Source organism: Salvia splendens, chromosome 5 (assembly GCF_004379255.2).
Source record: "Salvia splendens isolate huo1 chromosome 5, SspV2, whole genome shotgun sequence".
Taxonomy (NCBI): Eukaryota; Viridiplantae; Streptophyta; class Magnoliopsida; order Lamiales; family Lamiaceae; genus Salvia; species Salvia splendens.
The window spans coordinates 22,579,503-22,596,436 of NC_056036.1; the positions used below are offsets into that span (position 1 = coordinate 22,579,503).

Sequence of the window (16,934 nt, forward strand, 5' to 3'; positions counted from 1 at the left end):
GGCGCATGCTAGCGGTCGCTATAAACCAGTTCAGAGAGCTCGGAAGCTGTCCAGCAGCCGGTTGGGCCATCCTAGCAGCCGTTGGGCCTGTTCGCGCGCGGCAGCCTCAGTTCAAACCTATTTTCCGGCGATTCTGAAGTCCGATCAGAGTGTTCTACATATCATTCTCTTTGTTTTCGAATGAGCTTCTCGATGGTACTTTGAACATCTCAATCAGAGTTTTGTGGAGAAAGTAATGGTCATTCTACGAACGTCGCGCAATGCTGTCAAGTGTTGAATTTAGGAGGAAATTCAAGGAAGAAAATAAACTACTAACTTGTGAAGTCAAATATTTTCCTTAACCTACGGAGCACGAAATTTCCAACTGGAAGGAAACTTTTACCAAATATCTGTTGGGGTTTGGAGCCCCTTGCACAGCGGAAGACTTGTACAAACAAATAAATCAGACGTAGGATCTATTTGACAGATTAAGGGATTAATCAATTCACATGTTAACACAAAATTGCATGCTAGAACGCAAATAATTCATGCTCATAGAATATAAATCCTAAACATGAATTCTACGGAGTTAGCCAATTTACCTCGTTGATTCTCCAAAGAATCGTCGATAGCTCGCGCCTTCTCCATGATGATCTTCATTACTAGACCACGGATCTTCTGACTGGTGTCCCGAACTGTATTCCGAAATCAGTGTGGGCTGATCTTATCGAAACACTAGGACTCGAATAAAGAAGACAGAACTTTCTCATGGAGGAGGAGCTGAAGATCTCACCGAGGAGAAATTGAATGAAAATATTGTCCCCCTCTTAATAATTAGAGTGGGCGAAAATTTTCAAAAAAAAATTGTATTTTCTGTCTCCTTTATTCTCCTATTTATAATAGTTACATATTGGGCCCAGTCAGGGATCTATGGAAGGTTTTGGATATGGGCTCCCCCAATTAGCCTTTTACTAATTAAATTAAACCCACAATTTAATACAAGCTTATATTGGAATATTACGAGCAGCCACTATAGATGTAATATTGAACTCCCCATCCAAATCCGAAATTATAAGTAATCCGGGTTTCCATTTTATTTATTATTTATTTCCCGCGCTTAAGATATAAATGTCCATTAATTAATTAAAGTCTGCTATGGACTTAATTAATTAACATCTTATTAATTCCAAGAGTAGATTAGCAAGAAACACTTATTTATTATTCATAGAGTAATAAAACTCAAACTGGCCAGTTTCCGAATAATAAAACCTTGTTCAAGCTCCTCTTGAGGACATTATCAAATGAGACTCTCCTCGTGCACGATTCAACATAATAGCAATCCTAGCACCACTAGATAATGATCACCACTACCCAATATACCTGGATCGTTGGGTGACGAAAAACCCGCACCTTTGGTAAGTCAAAGTAGTAGATACTCAATGTCGTATGCTCAATGCTAACATATGTAGATTAAGAAATTAATTATCAAGACCTCGTCTTTCAGTAGATAGCATAAAGACTCGTCTTGTTGTTAGATCCATTCAGTAGATACCACACCAACGTCATCTTATTTCAATAAGGCTTAGAAATAATCGGACTGACATTGCAACCTTTCACGATAGGTAGCCAAAGCCTATCTAGGTTGTGAAATTCTTCTTTTTCTTTTGCAAAGCATTGCATATAACCGACTGTAGTTACCTTAAAGTGGACGACGCCCACAACCAGTCTACTAAGCAAAAGACTTGGGCTTTGTTTACTTCTTATGCATTTAAATGTTTATAAAACATCTTATAAACGCACAAGCAAACACAATGTGATAATATACTGATTCTATTCGTGCGAAATGCTCAAATAATACTGAATCGGGTCAAAAGTGGATTGTAGAGTTTTTCCGTACACAAGCAAGATTCTATTCGTGCGAACTCGCTCGAAACATGCTTTTCAGTATACTAAACCTAACAATCTCCCACTTATACTCAAAACATGCTTTTGAGTATACCCACTGCCAAAAACTCTCCCACTTATACACAAAGCAGGAATTGAAGCTAGATATATCGAACTACCATTCATTTCACATCATGTTTGAAACATGTTGCAACAAAGGCATTTTTCTGTGAAAAATCTGCTTGGTTGTTCTCTGATAATATCTTTTGCGTCACTATGTCTTTGCTGCGTACTTGATCTTTAATTAATTTCATCTCTCTATGTGATTGTTTAGCTTATGATCTCGTGTTCCTCTTGAGTTAGCCTTTGCTAGAGTAAAAATACTCATAGATATACTCAAACTTACGATCAAAGCTACTAGGAGTATACTCCTAATGTAAACACATAAACCGAGGATGACTTACTCGATCACTGATTAGTCATAAGACTTAGTCAGTGTAACCCTAAGGACATTACATGAATGACTGGTAAACTAGAATATAGCGATTAGTCTTTCTCAAGTACTATGGTATATTCATTACCTCAATCAAAGTCCTTTGCCATGGTTAATATGATATATACTTGCTATGCAAAAGCACAACTAATATCAAACTTAGTACACATCATAGCATACATGAGACATCTATATGCAGAACTAGTCTCATAATTCTTGTTCTCACTAAGCGTCAAACGACACTTGACTAGAGACAAGACAATTCCATCTTGAAAGGTAGAAACCTTTGCATGGAAATTCTAATGCTAAAATGTTCCAAGCTATGTGTAGATATAAGATTCCTAAGAGAATCTCAACATTCTTTCTAGCAATCTTAAATACTTTAGATTCTTAGAATGTAATTAGTTTCTCTATAATCCTTTATCTTAAACTGGGTAGACAACCAGTTTCCTACGCTAGATGCCAATCTTAGTTGTTTGCAACTTTTGTAGATTTTATCATCGTAGAGTACCAATAATACCATATTTACTGCACTTTCAACTTCCTTGTACTTACTACACACTTAAAGAGCACATGTCAAATTCCAAACATTTGACAATCTCGACAAAACACTTATCTCTGATTTGGATGCTTGCTTAAGACCACAAAGGTGTTCATAAGCTTCCAATCATGTGTTTCTTGCCCTCTATTACATACCTATTAGGATGTTCCATGTAGATGATTTCTTCAAGACTTCAATTAATAGAAAGCTGTCTTAACAATCATGATGCATACATTCTAATTATGTAAGTGCTGTTAGACAATATGATCGAACAAATCTTGGCACAACGACAGCGAGAAGATGATATTTCTCTTTGGGCATAGCCCATTGTCATTGTCTAGCCCATTGTCTAGCCATTTGAGATCCACATTTACACTTGCAAATGTACTAGCTCCCACTGACAGCCTGTAGGTAGTATTGCAAGTCTTGTAAAACATGTTGTCTATCTAAGATTGTAGTTAGGAATCTATCACCTTTCCAAGGATGAATATCCAAATGAACCAATTATACATTGTAGTTAAAGGGATTATGTTCAGGTTAATCTAAGACCGAGTCTTTCGACACTCTTAGACCCATGAACTTGTTATGTTCCTAGGAACGCTCCCACTACGACATGGTTCTTACAATCTTAGGTGTTGAAGTTGATTTTATTAGTGCAAAAGTTTCCAATGGTATGACTCCTTGGTAATGTGGAAAATTCGATATCTCTCTTTGTCCTGAGAGTTATCACGCTGTTAGGCTTTTAGTTCCTCTCTTGATCTTCATACAAGAGTTCTATCTTTGAAGATTACAGAACTTATAATCTTACATCATTTGGGACAACCTTAAAACATGCCTGATCAATACTCAACTCCAATTACTTGGATACCTTTCCAACATACATTGGAACAACATTACACCTTGAGATGTGCTAGACTAGAGTCGCTCTAGTCCACAACTCGTGTTTTGTAGAAGGTACTGATGATGGTAGTCTCTTTAAGGTGTATCTCGTTATATCTAACGCTTATCCCATCAATGATAAGATTTTCATGAGTACAACTCATCACTTGATCAAACTTGTCTTAGATAGACTTCGATTCCTTCTTACATAACTATCCCATTCTTTGAAAGAATGCTTGGATTCGTTAATGAAGATTAGACTCCCACTACTGATCATAACCCATTGCTCGTCTTCTTATGGTGTAAACCATTAAGACTTGCTAGTCTTTCTATGTCGCACTTGTATAAGTTTTCTGAATCATAGAATTCTAACTCATAGTGCATCAGATAGACATTCTTGACTTTCAAGCTATTTAACAAACAAATTGTTAAAAACTTGATAGTCTAGATCAGTTTGAACAATAACTAAGTATTTTCTTGGCCTTAAGACTAAGAGTCATAAACACTTTATCATTCATTGTTTAAGAAGTCGATGTGTTGTTTATTACCCAATCTTGTTGCATCTATATTGTTTCAATACTATAATGCCTTAAACATCAACCATAAAACAATAGTTGAGCATTAAAAGCTCCCACTGCAACAAAATCCTAACTGGATCAAGATCTCTTACTTAGAAGTTGCATTGTCATGTAAGTCATTGTCCTTCTGTAAAAGAGGTCAATCCAACTTACAAAGCATCTTCACTCGCTTTAGACAAACTTTGATGACAATTCAGGCTCTCCCATTTCCATATCTAGTCTTTTGTTCAAATGAACTAGGACTTAGAAGAAAAAAAATGCAGCCTTCATGAATTCGTCATCTATCATGTTACTTTCCTCTAACAGTAATATAACGACTAATATTCTGAAGGTTTTCTACTTTTCAGTTAAACCTTCTTGTAGTCATTTCTTATTACTTTAGGCGATGACTTTAGTTAGAAAACTATTTGAGTGATCAAAAGATTCCTCAAAACATTCTGTCCCTCTAGGATATTCCAATAGAATCATCTCGACAGATTCTATTGATATCCAACTTTCATCGTCACTAACCAAGACTTGTCGTGCTACTTAAAAGAAAATAGCCTGACCTTATTCCTCAAAGAACTTGTCAAGTACATGCAAAAAGCATTCTCGAACAATCTTCGTATAATTATGTCGAGGAAATGGAGGACATGAATTATTGAGTATAAACTCCCAGTTTTAGCGATGAGAATCTTATCCATTTACATTTCCAGTCCACATAATTTTGGCATTCGAGTTTATTCCATTAAGATCGCAGACAAAATATGAATGACATAATGAAGATTTGGCAAATAAACTTATTATCACATACTTATGCTCAATACATAATCGCAAATAACCACAAAATAATTATGTATCTTGCAACTGTAAAATTAAAATTTTGTACCCTCCAGAGGAAGTCAATACGCATTAAAATCTTACAATTTTGCTGGTCACAACACCGACGAATAGTCCAGAGACCATAGAGTGGCATGGCCGCCTAATGTTGCCTAAGCAAGACCACCGAATTTAGCATTACAGAGTCTCATTTCTACAACACACTCCCATAACAATGCTCATGTGCTGCTAACAAGATCAAGCTATCTCATAAATTCTGTGTGAACTTCTGAATCTCGCAGTTTCTTAGGATTACTGTCCCCACAGAGCAGGTGGCGATAATATTGGAAACCACATTCTAGTTCATACTCTTTATTTTCGAGAAATCCGCCCTCATGAACTTGCTATTTCTTAGGATTATTGTCTCCACAGAGCAGGTGGCGATAATATTAGAAAAAAGCTTCATAAATTGCAGACCAATTGATGGAGACCATATACAACGCACTTGTTGTAATTATCGCTTAGATATTTTATATGGTTTTTGCTTAATTATCACATAAGCAGATAAAGCAGATAATCCACTTACAAAGATAAACACCAAATAAACAGATAAATCCATTTAATGCATGACATTTAAACACACTGGATAATTAATGATAATTATTTAATCTAGTCAAGGGAGAATCAATTAAATAATTATGATTTATCTTGGATAATGATTATCCTTAATCATTTAGGATTTAACAAGATAGTGTTAACTATCTAAATCCATTTAGGATCATTCTAGATTTTATTTTGATAAAATCAAATCCTTCAATTCAAGATAACGTTGATCTAGGATTGTCATTATTTAAATCGTTCTAGAATATTACTAGACAGAAACGATTCCATCATAATCCATACGATAAATAAAATCCAACCAACCAAGATTTATACAAATCTTAATTCTATTTATAATAGATATCTAGAATATATCATACATTACTTAGGATTTCTTAGATAAATAAGTTTATCTAAATCCAATTAAATAAGGATTTTCTTATATATTATCTTTATCCCAATCTATCTAGGATATAAATCCATAAGATAAGGATAACTTGGATTGATCTTTATTTTAATCCATCTAAGATTTGTCTTTAATAGATTTAAATCTATTCAAATCTATAGGATAAAATAAATTAATATAATTATTAATCCTAATCCATCTAGGATTTATTATTGGAATAAATCCATATAAATCCAAAGATTTATCTAGGAATAAATCCATATAAATCTATAAGATAAGAATAAAATATTATATTATCATTATCCAAATCCATCTAGAATTTATTTATGAATTAATTCATATAAATTCATAGGATAATAATAAAATAATATTATCTAAATCCAACTAGGATATATCTAGGAATAAATCCATATAAATCCATAAGATATAGATAAATATTAGATTATTATTTTCCAAATATAACTAGGATTTATCTAGGAATAAAAAATTCATATAAATCCATTAAATAAGGAAATAATCTAATTAATCCATGATTTGATACAAAATCAAATCTTTTATAATATATAAAATCCATAAAAGATATATTCAAATCTTATTTCCATATTTATCTTGAATTATTTCCAAAATTGAATCCAAGGATTTGGAAATCCCAATCAAAATTTGGAAAGCGAAGTCACGGGACAAGGCATCTCGACGTCACGCATAGGGGAAACCCTAATCTTGCGTCGTCGTACTCTCACTGAACCACAGCTGCCGTTGGGCTCCCACTTGTCCCGCGAGTTCGACGAGCCTGACGCCTCCGACGCTGCTGCGTCGACGTCGCTCCCCGACGCTGCTTGCTTCTGCACGCTGATCGCCTGCCCAGCGTCACAGCTTGTCTGTGCAGTCCCCATGGTGCCGCTGCTGCTGTGTCATCGCTGCTGCGATGTCACATTCTCAGCTGCTCCGACAACAGCTTCCTCCGAGCCCGGAAACTGCCCAAGAAGGGCTCCCACTCAAAACACTGTCGCCGCTGTTCCGCGTCGTTGCTATCAGTCCGCCGCTACTGCTGCTGCGTCGTTGCTGTGGCAGCAACGTCGTCTCTGCAGCTGTGCAAGACCGATCGCACGTTGGTGATGCTGCTGCGTTGTTCGCGGCGCTGCCGCTGCGTCGTCGTCACTGCTGTGACGTTGACTTTGTAGTAGCTGCTGCCCAACGCAAAACTCCGACGCTGCTTTGGTGCCTCCTTTGATCACCGACAGCACCTTGAACTCTCGAGAGCAGCATAAGTGCATTGACTCAAATCGATTTAAGGTACCGAATCCATTTAAAGTATAAATATCATAAGAACAAAGTAATGATTACATAAACTAATCATATTACAAGATTCACCGAAATCAATTCTTATGAGTCATGCAATTAAAGGGAGTTCATGCAGTACTTGGGGTGGTTTTCGAAAATTACATGCTATGACATATAATCAAACAACGAAAACACATCTGATCATGCATTCAAACAATTCAAAATTAATCCACATAATCAGAGCCAAAAAATTAGCTCTGATACCAATTGTTGGGGTTTGGAGCCCCTTGCACAGCGGAAGACTTGTACAAACAAATAAATCAGACGTAGGATCTATTTGACAGATTACGGGATTAATCAATTCACATGTTAACACAAAATTGCATGCTAGAACGCAAATAATTCATGCTCATAGAATATAAATCCTAAACATGAATTCTACGGAGTTAGCCAATTTACCTCGTTGATTCTCCAAAGAATCGTCGATAGCTCGCGCCTTCTCCACGATGATCTTCATTACTAGACCACAGATCTTCTGACTGGTGTCCCGAACTGTATTCCGAAATCAGTGTGGGCTGATCTTATCGAACCACTAGGACTCGAATAAAGAAGACAGAACTTTCTCACGGAGGAGGAGCTGAAGATCTCACCGAGGAGAAATTGAATGAAAAAATCGTCCCCCTCTTAATAATTAGAGTGGGCGAAAATTTTCATAAAAAAATTGTATTTTCTGTCTCCTTTATTCTCCTATTTATAATAGTTACATATTGGGCCCAGTCAGGGATCTATGGAAGGTTTTGGATATGGGCTCCCCCAATTAGCCTTTTACTAATTAAATTGAACCCCCAATTTAATACAAGCTTATATTGGAATATTACGAGCAACCACTATAGACGTAATATTGAACTTCCCATCCAAATCCGAAATTATAAGTAATCCGGGTTTCCATTTATAATATTATTTATTTCCCGCGCTTAAGATATAAATGTCCATTAATTAATTAAAGTCTGCTATGGACTTAATTAATTAACATCTTATTAATTCCAAGAGTAGACTTAGCAAGAAACACTTATTTATTATTCATAGAGTAATAAAACTCCAACTGGCCAGTTTCCGAATAATAAAACCTTGTTCAAGCTCCTCTTGAGGACATTATCAAACGAGACTCTCCTCGTGCACGATTCAACATAATAGCAATCCTAGCACCACTAGATAATGATCACCACTACCCAATATACCTGGATCGTTGGGTGACGAAAAACCCGCACCTTTGGTAAGTCAAAGTAGTAGATACTCAATGTCGTATGCTCAATGCTAACGTATGTAGATTAAGAAATTAATTATCAAGACCTCGTCTTTCAGTAGATAGCATAAAGACTCGTCTTGTTGTTAGATCCATTCAGTGCTATACCACACCAACGTCATCTTATTTCAATAAGGCTTAGAAATAATCGGACTGACATTGCAACCTTTCACGATAGGTAGCCAAAGCCTATCTAGGTTGTGAAATTCATCTTTTTCTTTTGCAAAGCGTTGCATAGAACCGACTGTAGTTACCTTAAAGTGGACGACGCCCACAACCAGTCTACTAAGCAAAAGACTCGGGCTTTGTTTACTTCTTATGCATTTAAATGTTTATAAAACATCTTATAAACGCACAAGCAAACACAATGTGATAATATACTGATTCTATTCATGCGAAATGCTCGAATAATACTGAATCAGGTCAAAAGTGGATTGTAGAGTTTTTCCGTACACAAGCAAGATTCTATTCGTGCGAACTCCCTTGAAACATGCTTTTCAGTATACTAAACCTAACAATTAAATATCGACGGGTTTTTTCTATGCTTGAATGTCAAGATTTAGCCTATAAGTATTGTCTGACAGAAGTAGAATGTGAAAGAGGAAAAGTGATGTGTGAATTCTTGGAGCCATTGTATGATATTTCCTCCGTCCGGGAATAGGAGTCTCGGTTCACTTTTACCATAAATGGTAATAGGGTCTCACGTTCCACTAACTCATTCCACTCACATTTCATTTAAAACTAATATATACAAGTGGGACCCCTATTCCACTAACTTTTTTCCACCCACTTTTCTTAACATTTCTTAAAACCCGTGCCGCCAAAAAATGGGACTCCTAATGGCAGACAGAGGAAGTATTACTCCCTCCGTCTCTAGAGAGTATGCACTATTTCTTTTTTCATCCATCCCAAAGAGTATGAATTTTCAATTTTGGAAACTCTCTTTTCTCTAATGAGGTGGGACCCATTCTCCACTAACAATACTTAAAAAAACTTTCTCTATCTATCTCTCTCTCTTACTTTACCAATAATGCATTAAAACTCGTGTCAAGTCCAAAGTTCATACTCTTTGGGGACTGAGGGAGTATTACTTTAATTTCTGGTTCACCCTACGATGAATTCTAGAAGTCGTGATGAACTGGTAAAGTCTATGTCTCTTTTAATGAAATCAAAGTTCGAGAACTATTGAAATGATTACAACGACATTCTCTCTGTGGGAGCCGGGTTTGATCCAAAAATGAAGTTGAAACTTGTTGAGTATTGTTACACAACACTTATCCTCGTTCAAGTCAGAACAAAGTCAACAGGTTGAAGATGAAATCGTATATTCTATACGATGAGTACAAGTTCCTCAATCTAGTTGAAGAGCCTAAATTCATGGGAGGAGGATGGAAGGGGGGGGGGGGAGGAATGGGCGCGAATAGAGTGTGTATCAAGTTATATGGAAGATAACTGAACTAGTTGGATCAGTTAGCAAATGTCGTTGCCACTTGATCAATGCAATCTCGCCCTCACTCGTTTCCTACCAAAGTAATTTATAAACTCCCAATTTTGCACTACTTTAACAGTAAAGCGACAAGTTCGGGGTCGATCCCACAGAGAAGCTAGTGTATCAAGTGTATGAGTAGTGAACAGGGGGTTGGCTGCTGCCACGCTTTACTTTTGAGAGTTTTTAACTACTGATTTTACTCTAGACAGAATTTAACTTACTAACTTGATCGAGGAAATTTTAACTACTGGGTCAAGTGAATTTCCGACTGGAATGAAAATTAACTACGTGAAACAGTAAACACCACGATGAAAATGAAAGCAACTTTGATTAAAACCAAACTCAGAACAGTTCAGCGTGAAATTTAAACTAAGCTAACACATCGGAAAATACGAAAGCAAGTAAAATCGACGAGTTCCTCGGCGGGAAACTTAAGAATACGCCGACATATATCAAGGATTCTGCAGCGCTCCTTCGATCATCCTTTCTAACTAAGCATTACTTTATCTAAGCTATCTAGAGAACTGACCTAAACTAGAGAGCTAAGCTAAACTAAACTAAAGACGGAAAGTAAAGAATCAGATTCTTTTTATGTGGTGGCACATCCTCTATTTATAGGCTCGGCACGACCGGCAGCTGGATAACGATCTTGGCAGGGAATATTCGCTCATACTGAGAGTGAGCGACTATTGATTGCTATGTGTTTTCCTTCTAGAATGACGACGCTTTTCAGTAACAGATTCGTGACTCAACTCCGTCCTTGCGTCTCATATATCAGCACGTGTCCCCTTCTAGAACGTTGTCCTTGATAACAGAATGCTGCGCACCATCCAGCTCATTTCCTCACGTGTCCTTCTTCTGGAAGCATGTGGTCCCTTCCTTGCCTGCTTGGTTACTCCTCCTGATCAACTCCCTTGATTTCTGGCCTCTTTTCGCCTATCGTACTTGCTTGATCAGTCTGGCCTTGTTGCCTTGGTCAAGTGACATTTCCGCACATTTAACACTTATTTTGCGTGATAAAACCGATCAAGTAGCGTACATTTTACCCTTAAACCGATGCATGAAATGAGATAAGGAAAAGATAAGGAAAATTTCAGGCATGGTTTGCTCATTTCAAGAAAGTAAAAGAAAACGAAAAAGAAAACAAGACTCGAAATAAAAACACATATTCACATAGATGCATTAGATCGAATAAATTTCCAACAATCATACCCGAGGTTGAGGTCAATCCATTTGCCAGCAGCTTATGTTTCTTCCTTTTTGCTTTTACTTGATCAAAGTGTCAGTTCGTCAAGATTACTCAATTTAAAAACCACTGTTGGATTCACTCAGTCACTCATTTCTCACCAGAGATGTTAGGACTGTTCACTCGGTATTGCCAAAAATTTAATACCTCGAATCGGATTGCACAAGATAGTTCCTTAAGGTCTTTGTTTCGGGTGTAATGAGGCGAAAGGATACTGGTGTATCAAGGTTGGATCCTAGGGGTTCTAAGTTTAAAAAAATAAACTGTAAAAAGAAAAACACATAAGTCAAGAAACCAAAGATTTTAACTATTTATTTCGCCACTAGATATCTTACTTGGTCAAGTGGCGACTTCTAGCCTTGAACTTTTGGCTTGTTTTTTCTAACTTTCGACTTATCAGGTCAGGTTACAACTTTTCCTGACCTCTTTTTCTCAAACTTTTCTCGATAACAACACATTTTTTCTTTTTTTTTTGACTTGATTTCTGACTTGATCAACCTGATTGACTAACTCGCTCAACCCGGCTACCCTTTTATTTTTTCTTTCTATCGTACTACCCATTACTTTGAAAAGACTCATCTCTTGACCTCTTTTCCTCACGTGTTTGTAAAAGAACAAGAAAAAAAAGTGTATGAATATGGGTTCTGGCTTCAAAAGAAAGGGTCAATGTGTATGGGCTCAACTTGATTAACTAAGGGGTGCCTTGCTTGACGAGGCCGGTTCGTGGAGCGAAAGAAGAAAAGGCTCTAATAGGTTAAGTCCTAATGCCTTTAGTCCTTACTACTTGTGTAATTTTCATCTAAATATTAAAATTCAGCCTCTCGTAAAAATATTTTTCTTTTGTAAAAGTAGTAGAAAGTGTTCTACTTTGACTTATAACTCACACATAGAGGGGCTTCACAGTAAGTTTAAAATTTAAGCATTTCCATCATACTTACGTCGTTCAAACTGGTCAAGTTTTTTTTGCAATCAAATTTCTACATGAAAACATACTGAGTCCTTTTTCTAGCTCTTCCCAAAGTAATAAAATCTTCCACTTATCCGATTTTACGCATATTGCCTATTTATTACTTATCTGATATTTGTATTTTCAAAAATTTTGACATGTATGGCTTTTATTTTCTGGAACTAACCCTTTCCCCTTCCACTGCATATGAACTCATCCTCGAGGGACTGGATGCAGTGGAAAAAGGGTTAGGTACAGGCAATGGCACAACAGAAACAAGGAATACTTCTCACACTTAGACCAGACATTAGGCTAAGTGTGAGACAGTGCCAACAATCAAACATGCCTATCAAAACAGAAGAACAACAAACAAAACACGTAGGCAAAACATAGCAAAACGAACATGTATAACTTCTCACACTTAGACCCAAGGTGGAGCGGAATATCAGTTATACACACCAAAAACAAAAAATAAAAATAAATTGTTTTGAAACTTGAAATGAGTAGTGATCGGGGGGTTGTACTTAATGCCTTCTGGGGGGTTGACCGGGAGATGCTGAGGGTGGCCCGGAGGATGATGGGCGACGAGACGGAGGATAGCTTGTAGAGGGAGGTGGTGGTTGCCTGGCAGGGGTCTGGTCGTGGGTGGTTCCCAGCAACCTGGCCAGCAGGACCAGTTGAGTATTTGAATTCTCCACCAACTGCAGCAACCTGGCCAGCAGCACCAGTTAAGCACTTGCAGCCTCCTCTCGCTCCATCCTCGGAGTGGTCGCCTGATGTGTATCCTCGTTTTCTTCTTCGGCAAGGGTTGCTGAGGTCTAATTTCACACTCAGTGTGTGCAATTTTCACATAGTGACTGTGCAATTTTTCACACTGTTCCATCGATTCCGATACCACGCGATTTTGCTTTTCATACTGTTCCATTGATTCCGGTTACTGTTTGGGATCTTCTTGTTCCGATTTTGTTTATGTCTATGATATTCTGCTCCGATTTTGGGGGGTTCGACCTAGGGGGAAATGGAGGAACTGCCGGTGGGGGGTTGCCGAGATCTAGGGTCCTTTTCTCGAAGAGTGGTGATCGAATAAGCTTGCCTCTAGGCGCGGATGGGGAAGTCGAAGCTTTGGAGGTCCGAAGCTCTGAAAGAAAGAAGTTGCTTCGATCCACGGCCCGAGGTCGGTTAGCTAAATCGAGACCAAAGTCGCCGTTGTTGAGGATGGTGGAAATGAGACGAGGGGGCTGCAGGGAAGGGCCTCGTGCCTCTCGGGCAGGATAGAGGGTTCAGATGTAAAGAGAATGAAGGGGAAAAAGAGGGCAGGAGGAAAGTGAATGCAGGGGAAGTGGTCGTTGTCCTCAATCCCAGAAGCTTTTGAGGTTGGGAGTTTGGTTGATATATCTGGGGTAGATGAAGGAGATGCTGTTGTGCTACAGGCCCCGGGTGAGATGGCTAGGGTGGATCCAGGAGTTGATGTTGGTAGGAAGGGGGTAGGGGGATATGAGGGGGGGAGGGGATGGTTGTTCCGGTTGCTTAGGACGTTTTGCAGCTTGATGTGATCCCTGCTGTCGATGATTCTGACCTGGCCCTGGATATCATTTCTGCTCAGCCTCTTCAGGAGATGGAATTTGTGGGGAAGCAAATGACATTGGACGCGAAGATAGGAGGAGATGGTTTGGAACATTCTTCTCTAAAGTCGACCCCACTGAAGGAGACAAAAAATCCGACCCCAGAGAATGGATTGGAGGAGTTCCCTCATCTGTGCAGGGATAACTTACGGAATGCAAAAGGGAAGGAACCCATGAGGGGAGCAGGGGGAAAGGAGGTGCCAAGGGCGGAGGAATCCCTTAATGGTAGGCCGAACAAGAACAGAGAGGGTCCTTTGGGGGGGTCGAACCCAAGGGTGGATAATAGCAAATGGCAGGGGGGAAAAACTTATAAATCGTCACTGGAAGAGGGAGCAAGTGCTTGGGGAAACCAGCCGGTCAGTTTTGAGCCGGAAAAAATCAAGAAGATGGGAATACAGGGTGAATGCTCGGGGCTTCCTTCAATCCACTTCTCGAGTGCGGAAACTTCTTACCTCGCAGAGAAACTGGGCTATGCAATAGTGGGTAAGTTCTCCCACTCCATACCATCTTCACTGCATCTGCAGAAAGCTTTTATGGGAATGATGTTTAAGGGTGAGTTCTCATGGAAATACATAAACGCAAAACATGTGTTGATTCGGTTTAATTTGTTAGACGATTATGCTAAGTTGTTGGGAGGGCCTAATGGAATGCCAGTATAGTTTGTTGATCGTCACCCTATGACTTTGACCCTTTCTTTGAATCACCAATTGCGGCTGTCTGGTGTAATCTGATAGGTTTGCCAATTCACTTGTTTGAAAAATCAGCGTTATTTGCGATTGGAGGACTTCTCGGAGTCCCTTTGCAGGTTGACCATGCGACAATCTCCCGCACTAGGCTGTCCTTTGCTCGTACGTGCATTGAGATAGACATATCTCAGACACCAGCCCAGGAGATAGTCTTGAGTTTACAGGGAAAGGAAGTCAGGCAGATAGTAAAGTGGGACCGCATCCCTCTCTTTTGCCATGATTGTAAACATGTGGGACATTCCAGTGAGGTATGTTATGTGAACAGTCAGAGGGAGAAGCCGACGACGAGAAACTTTAATTTTCAAGATAGAAGAGACGTGGTGCGGGAGGCAGGGGTCAAGGGGGGAAAGTTGGTGAGTGACCCGGGCAATGTGCAGGGGCTGGGGAATTTTGGTACAGGGGAGGTGCAGGGTGGTAGTGGCGCAGAGAAGGGGCTGGGGTCTGGTGCAGAGTTGGAGTTAGGGTCTCGTATAAGGATGGGGCTGGGATCTGATGCAGTGCAGGGGCTGGGGGCTGGTGCAGTGATGGGGGAGTTGATGGAGCTGGATGGGGGTCAGGTGCTGGATGAGGGAGGAGAATTTTTACTCCCCGGGAAGAGGCGAGGTAAACAGGGGAAAGGGGCTCGAGGCGGGAAGGGGGAGTCGCCAGGGGTAGGAGGCCAGGGGGCTCGGGGTATGCTTCAGGGGAGGAGGGAGGTGGGGTGTCACCTTTGCGAGCCTCGGCCAACAGGTTCTTAGTGTTGAGCCCGTTCTCCACAAATTCTCTGGGGAACTCCCTTGGATCCTGGCCTCGGTTTTCGAAGATGCTTCCAAACGGGGATTTTGATCCTGATGCTTATGAAGATGAAAATGATTGGGATCCAGATGAGGAAACAGAGCAAGGTGCCTTGTCGCAATATGGCCATTGCACTGATAAGAGAAGGGCAGTTAGGGACATGGTGAGGATAGTAGAAGAGGGTTTAGTGAAGAAGGGGAGGCTTGATATGGGGGCCTCATTTGTCACTGTTTGATATGTCTCTTAACATCATGATTTGGAATGCTCGGGGGGTAGCCAATGTGAATACCCAGAGCATAATTAAAAGATTGGTGAGGAACAATAAGATTTTGGTTTTGGCAATTATTGAACCTTTAGTGAAACCCAAGCCCGATTTCTTTAGTAGGGTTTTTGGTTTGCAGTTCAAGGGAGTTAACAGAAATGGTTAGATATGGATATTTGCAGAGATTGGCATTGAGGTGGATAAGTGGGATGATTCCGAGCAGGTATTACATGCCCGATATGTGACGCCTACTTTGCCGGTCCCGTTCTTTGTCTCGGTGGCATATGGCAAATGTTATAGGGAAGGAAGGCTGGAAATGTGGGATAAACTTCGGGACCTTGCTGTGAAGCTGGATGGGTTGCCTTGGTTGGTTGGAGGCGACTTTAATACTTTTGTCTCCAAGGATGAAAGGCAAGGGGGGAGTGTGCGAAAGAAGACTAGAGAGATGCTGGATTTTGCCGAGGTTATTAGTGACTGCCAGCTTCTGGATATAGGGGCTGATGGTCCTAAGTTTACGTGGGCACGAGGGGATACTTTTGAGAGATTGGATAGAGTCTTTCTCGGTGAGGGCTGGGCGAACTTGTTCGAATCCACCAGTGTAATGAATCTGCCCAGATTACTGTCCGATCATTTCCCTTTGCTGGTAAGGTGCCAAGTCTTGGGGCCATGCCCTAAACCGTCTTTTCGGTTCCAAAATATGTGGGTAAGGCACCATCTTTTTCTGAACTAGGTTGAGAGATGCTGGAAGGATGATACAGGTATAAGGGGAATGATCAATGTGCAGATTAAGCTGAGTCGGCTAAAGACTAGCCTGAGAATCTGTAATCGGGTAGTCTTCGACAATATTTTTGAAGGGTTAAAGAAGGTTGAAGCATAGGCTAAGGAGGCTGTGGAGAATTTTGAACAGAACCCGTCACCTGTTTTGAGATCAGAAATGAATAGAGCGACGACTACCTTCATTTTGAGTCTTAAAATGGAAGAGGACTATTGGCGTCAGAAAGCTGCAATTAAATGGGTGGCGGAAGGAGAGAGGAATACAAAGTTCTATCATGGGTGGGTGAAGCAAAAGAGAATTAAATCAAGGATCCCTATGATTAAAGAAGGTTA

At 39.7% G+C, this 16,934-nt stretch overlaps 1 protein-coding gene across 1 annotated transcript; it reads left to right on the forward strand.

Moving 5' to 3' along the window:
- The first annotated feature begins 15,593 nt into the window (after positions 1 to 15,593).
- LOC121803977 lies at positions 15,594 to 16,704 on the forward strand. The gene is made up of 3 exons (XM_042203540.1): positions 15,594 to 15,794; positions 15,994 to 16,470; positions 16,558 to 16,704. Exons 1-3 carry the CDS (start codon positions 15,594 to 15,596, stop codon positions 16,702 to 16,704), a joined length of 825 nt encoding a protein of 274 aa, XP_042059474.1.
- Positions 16,705 to 16,934: the final 230 nt, after the last annotated feature.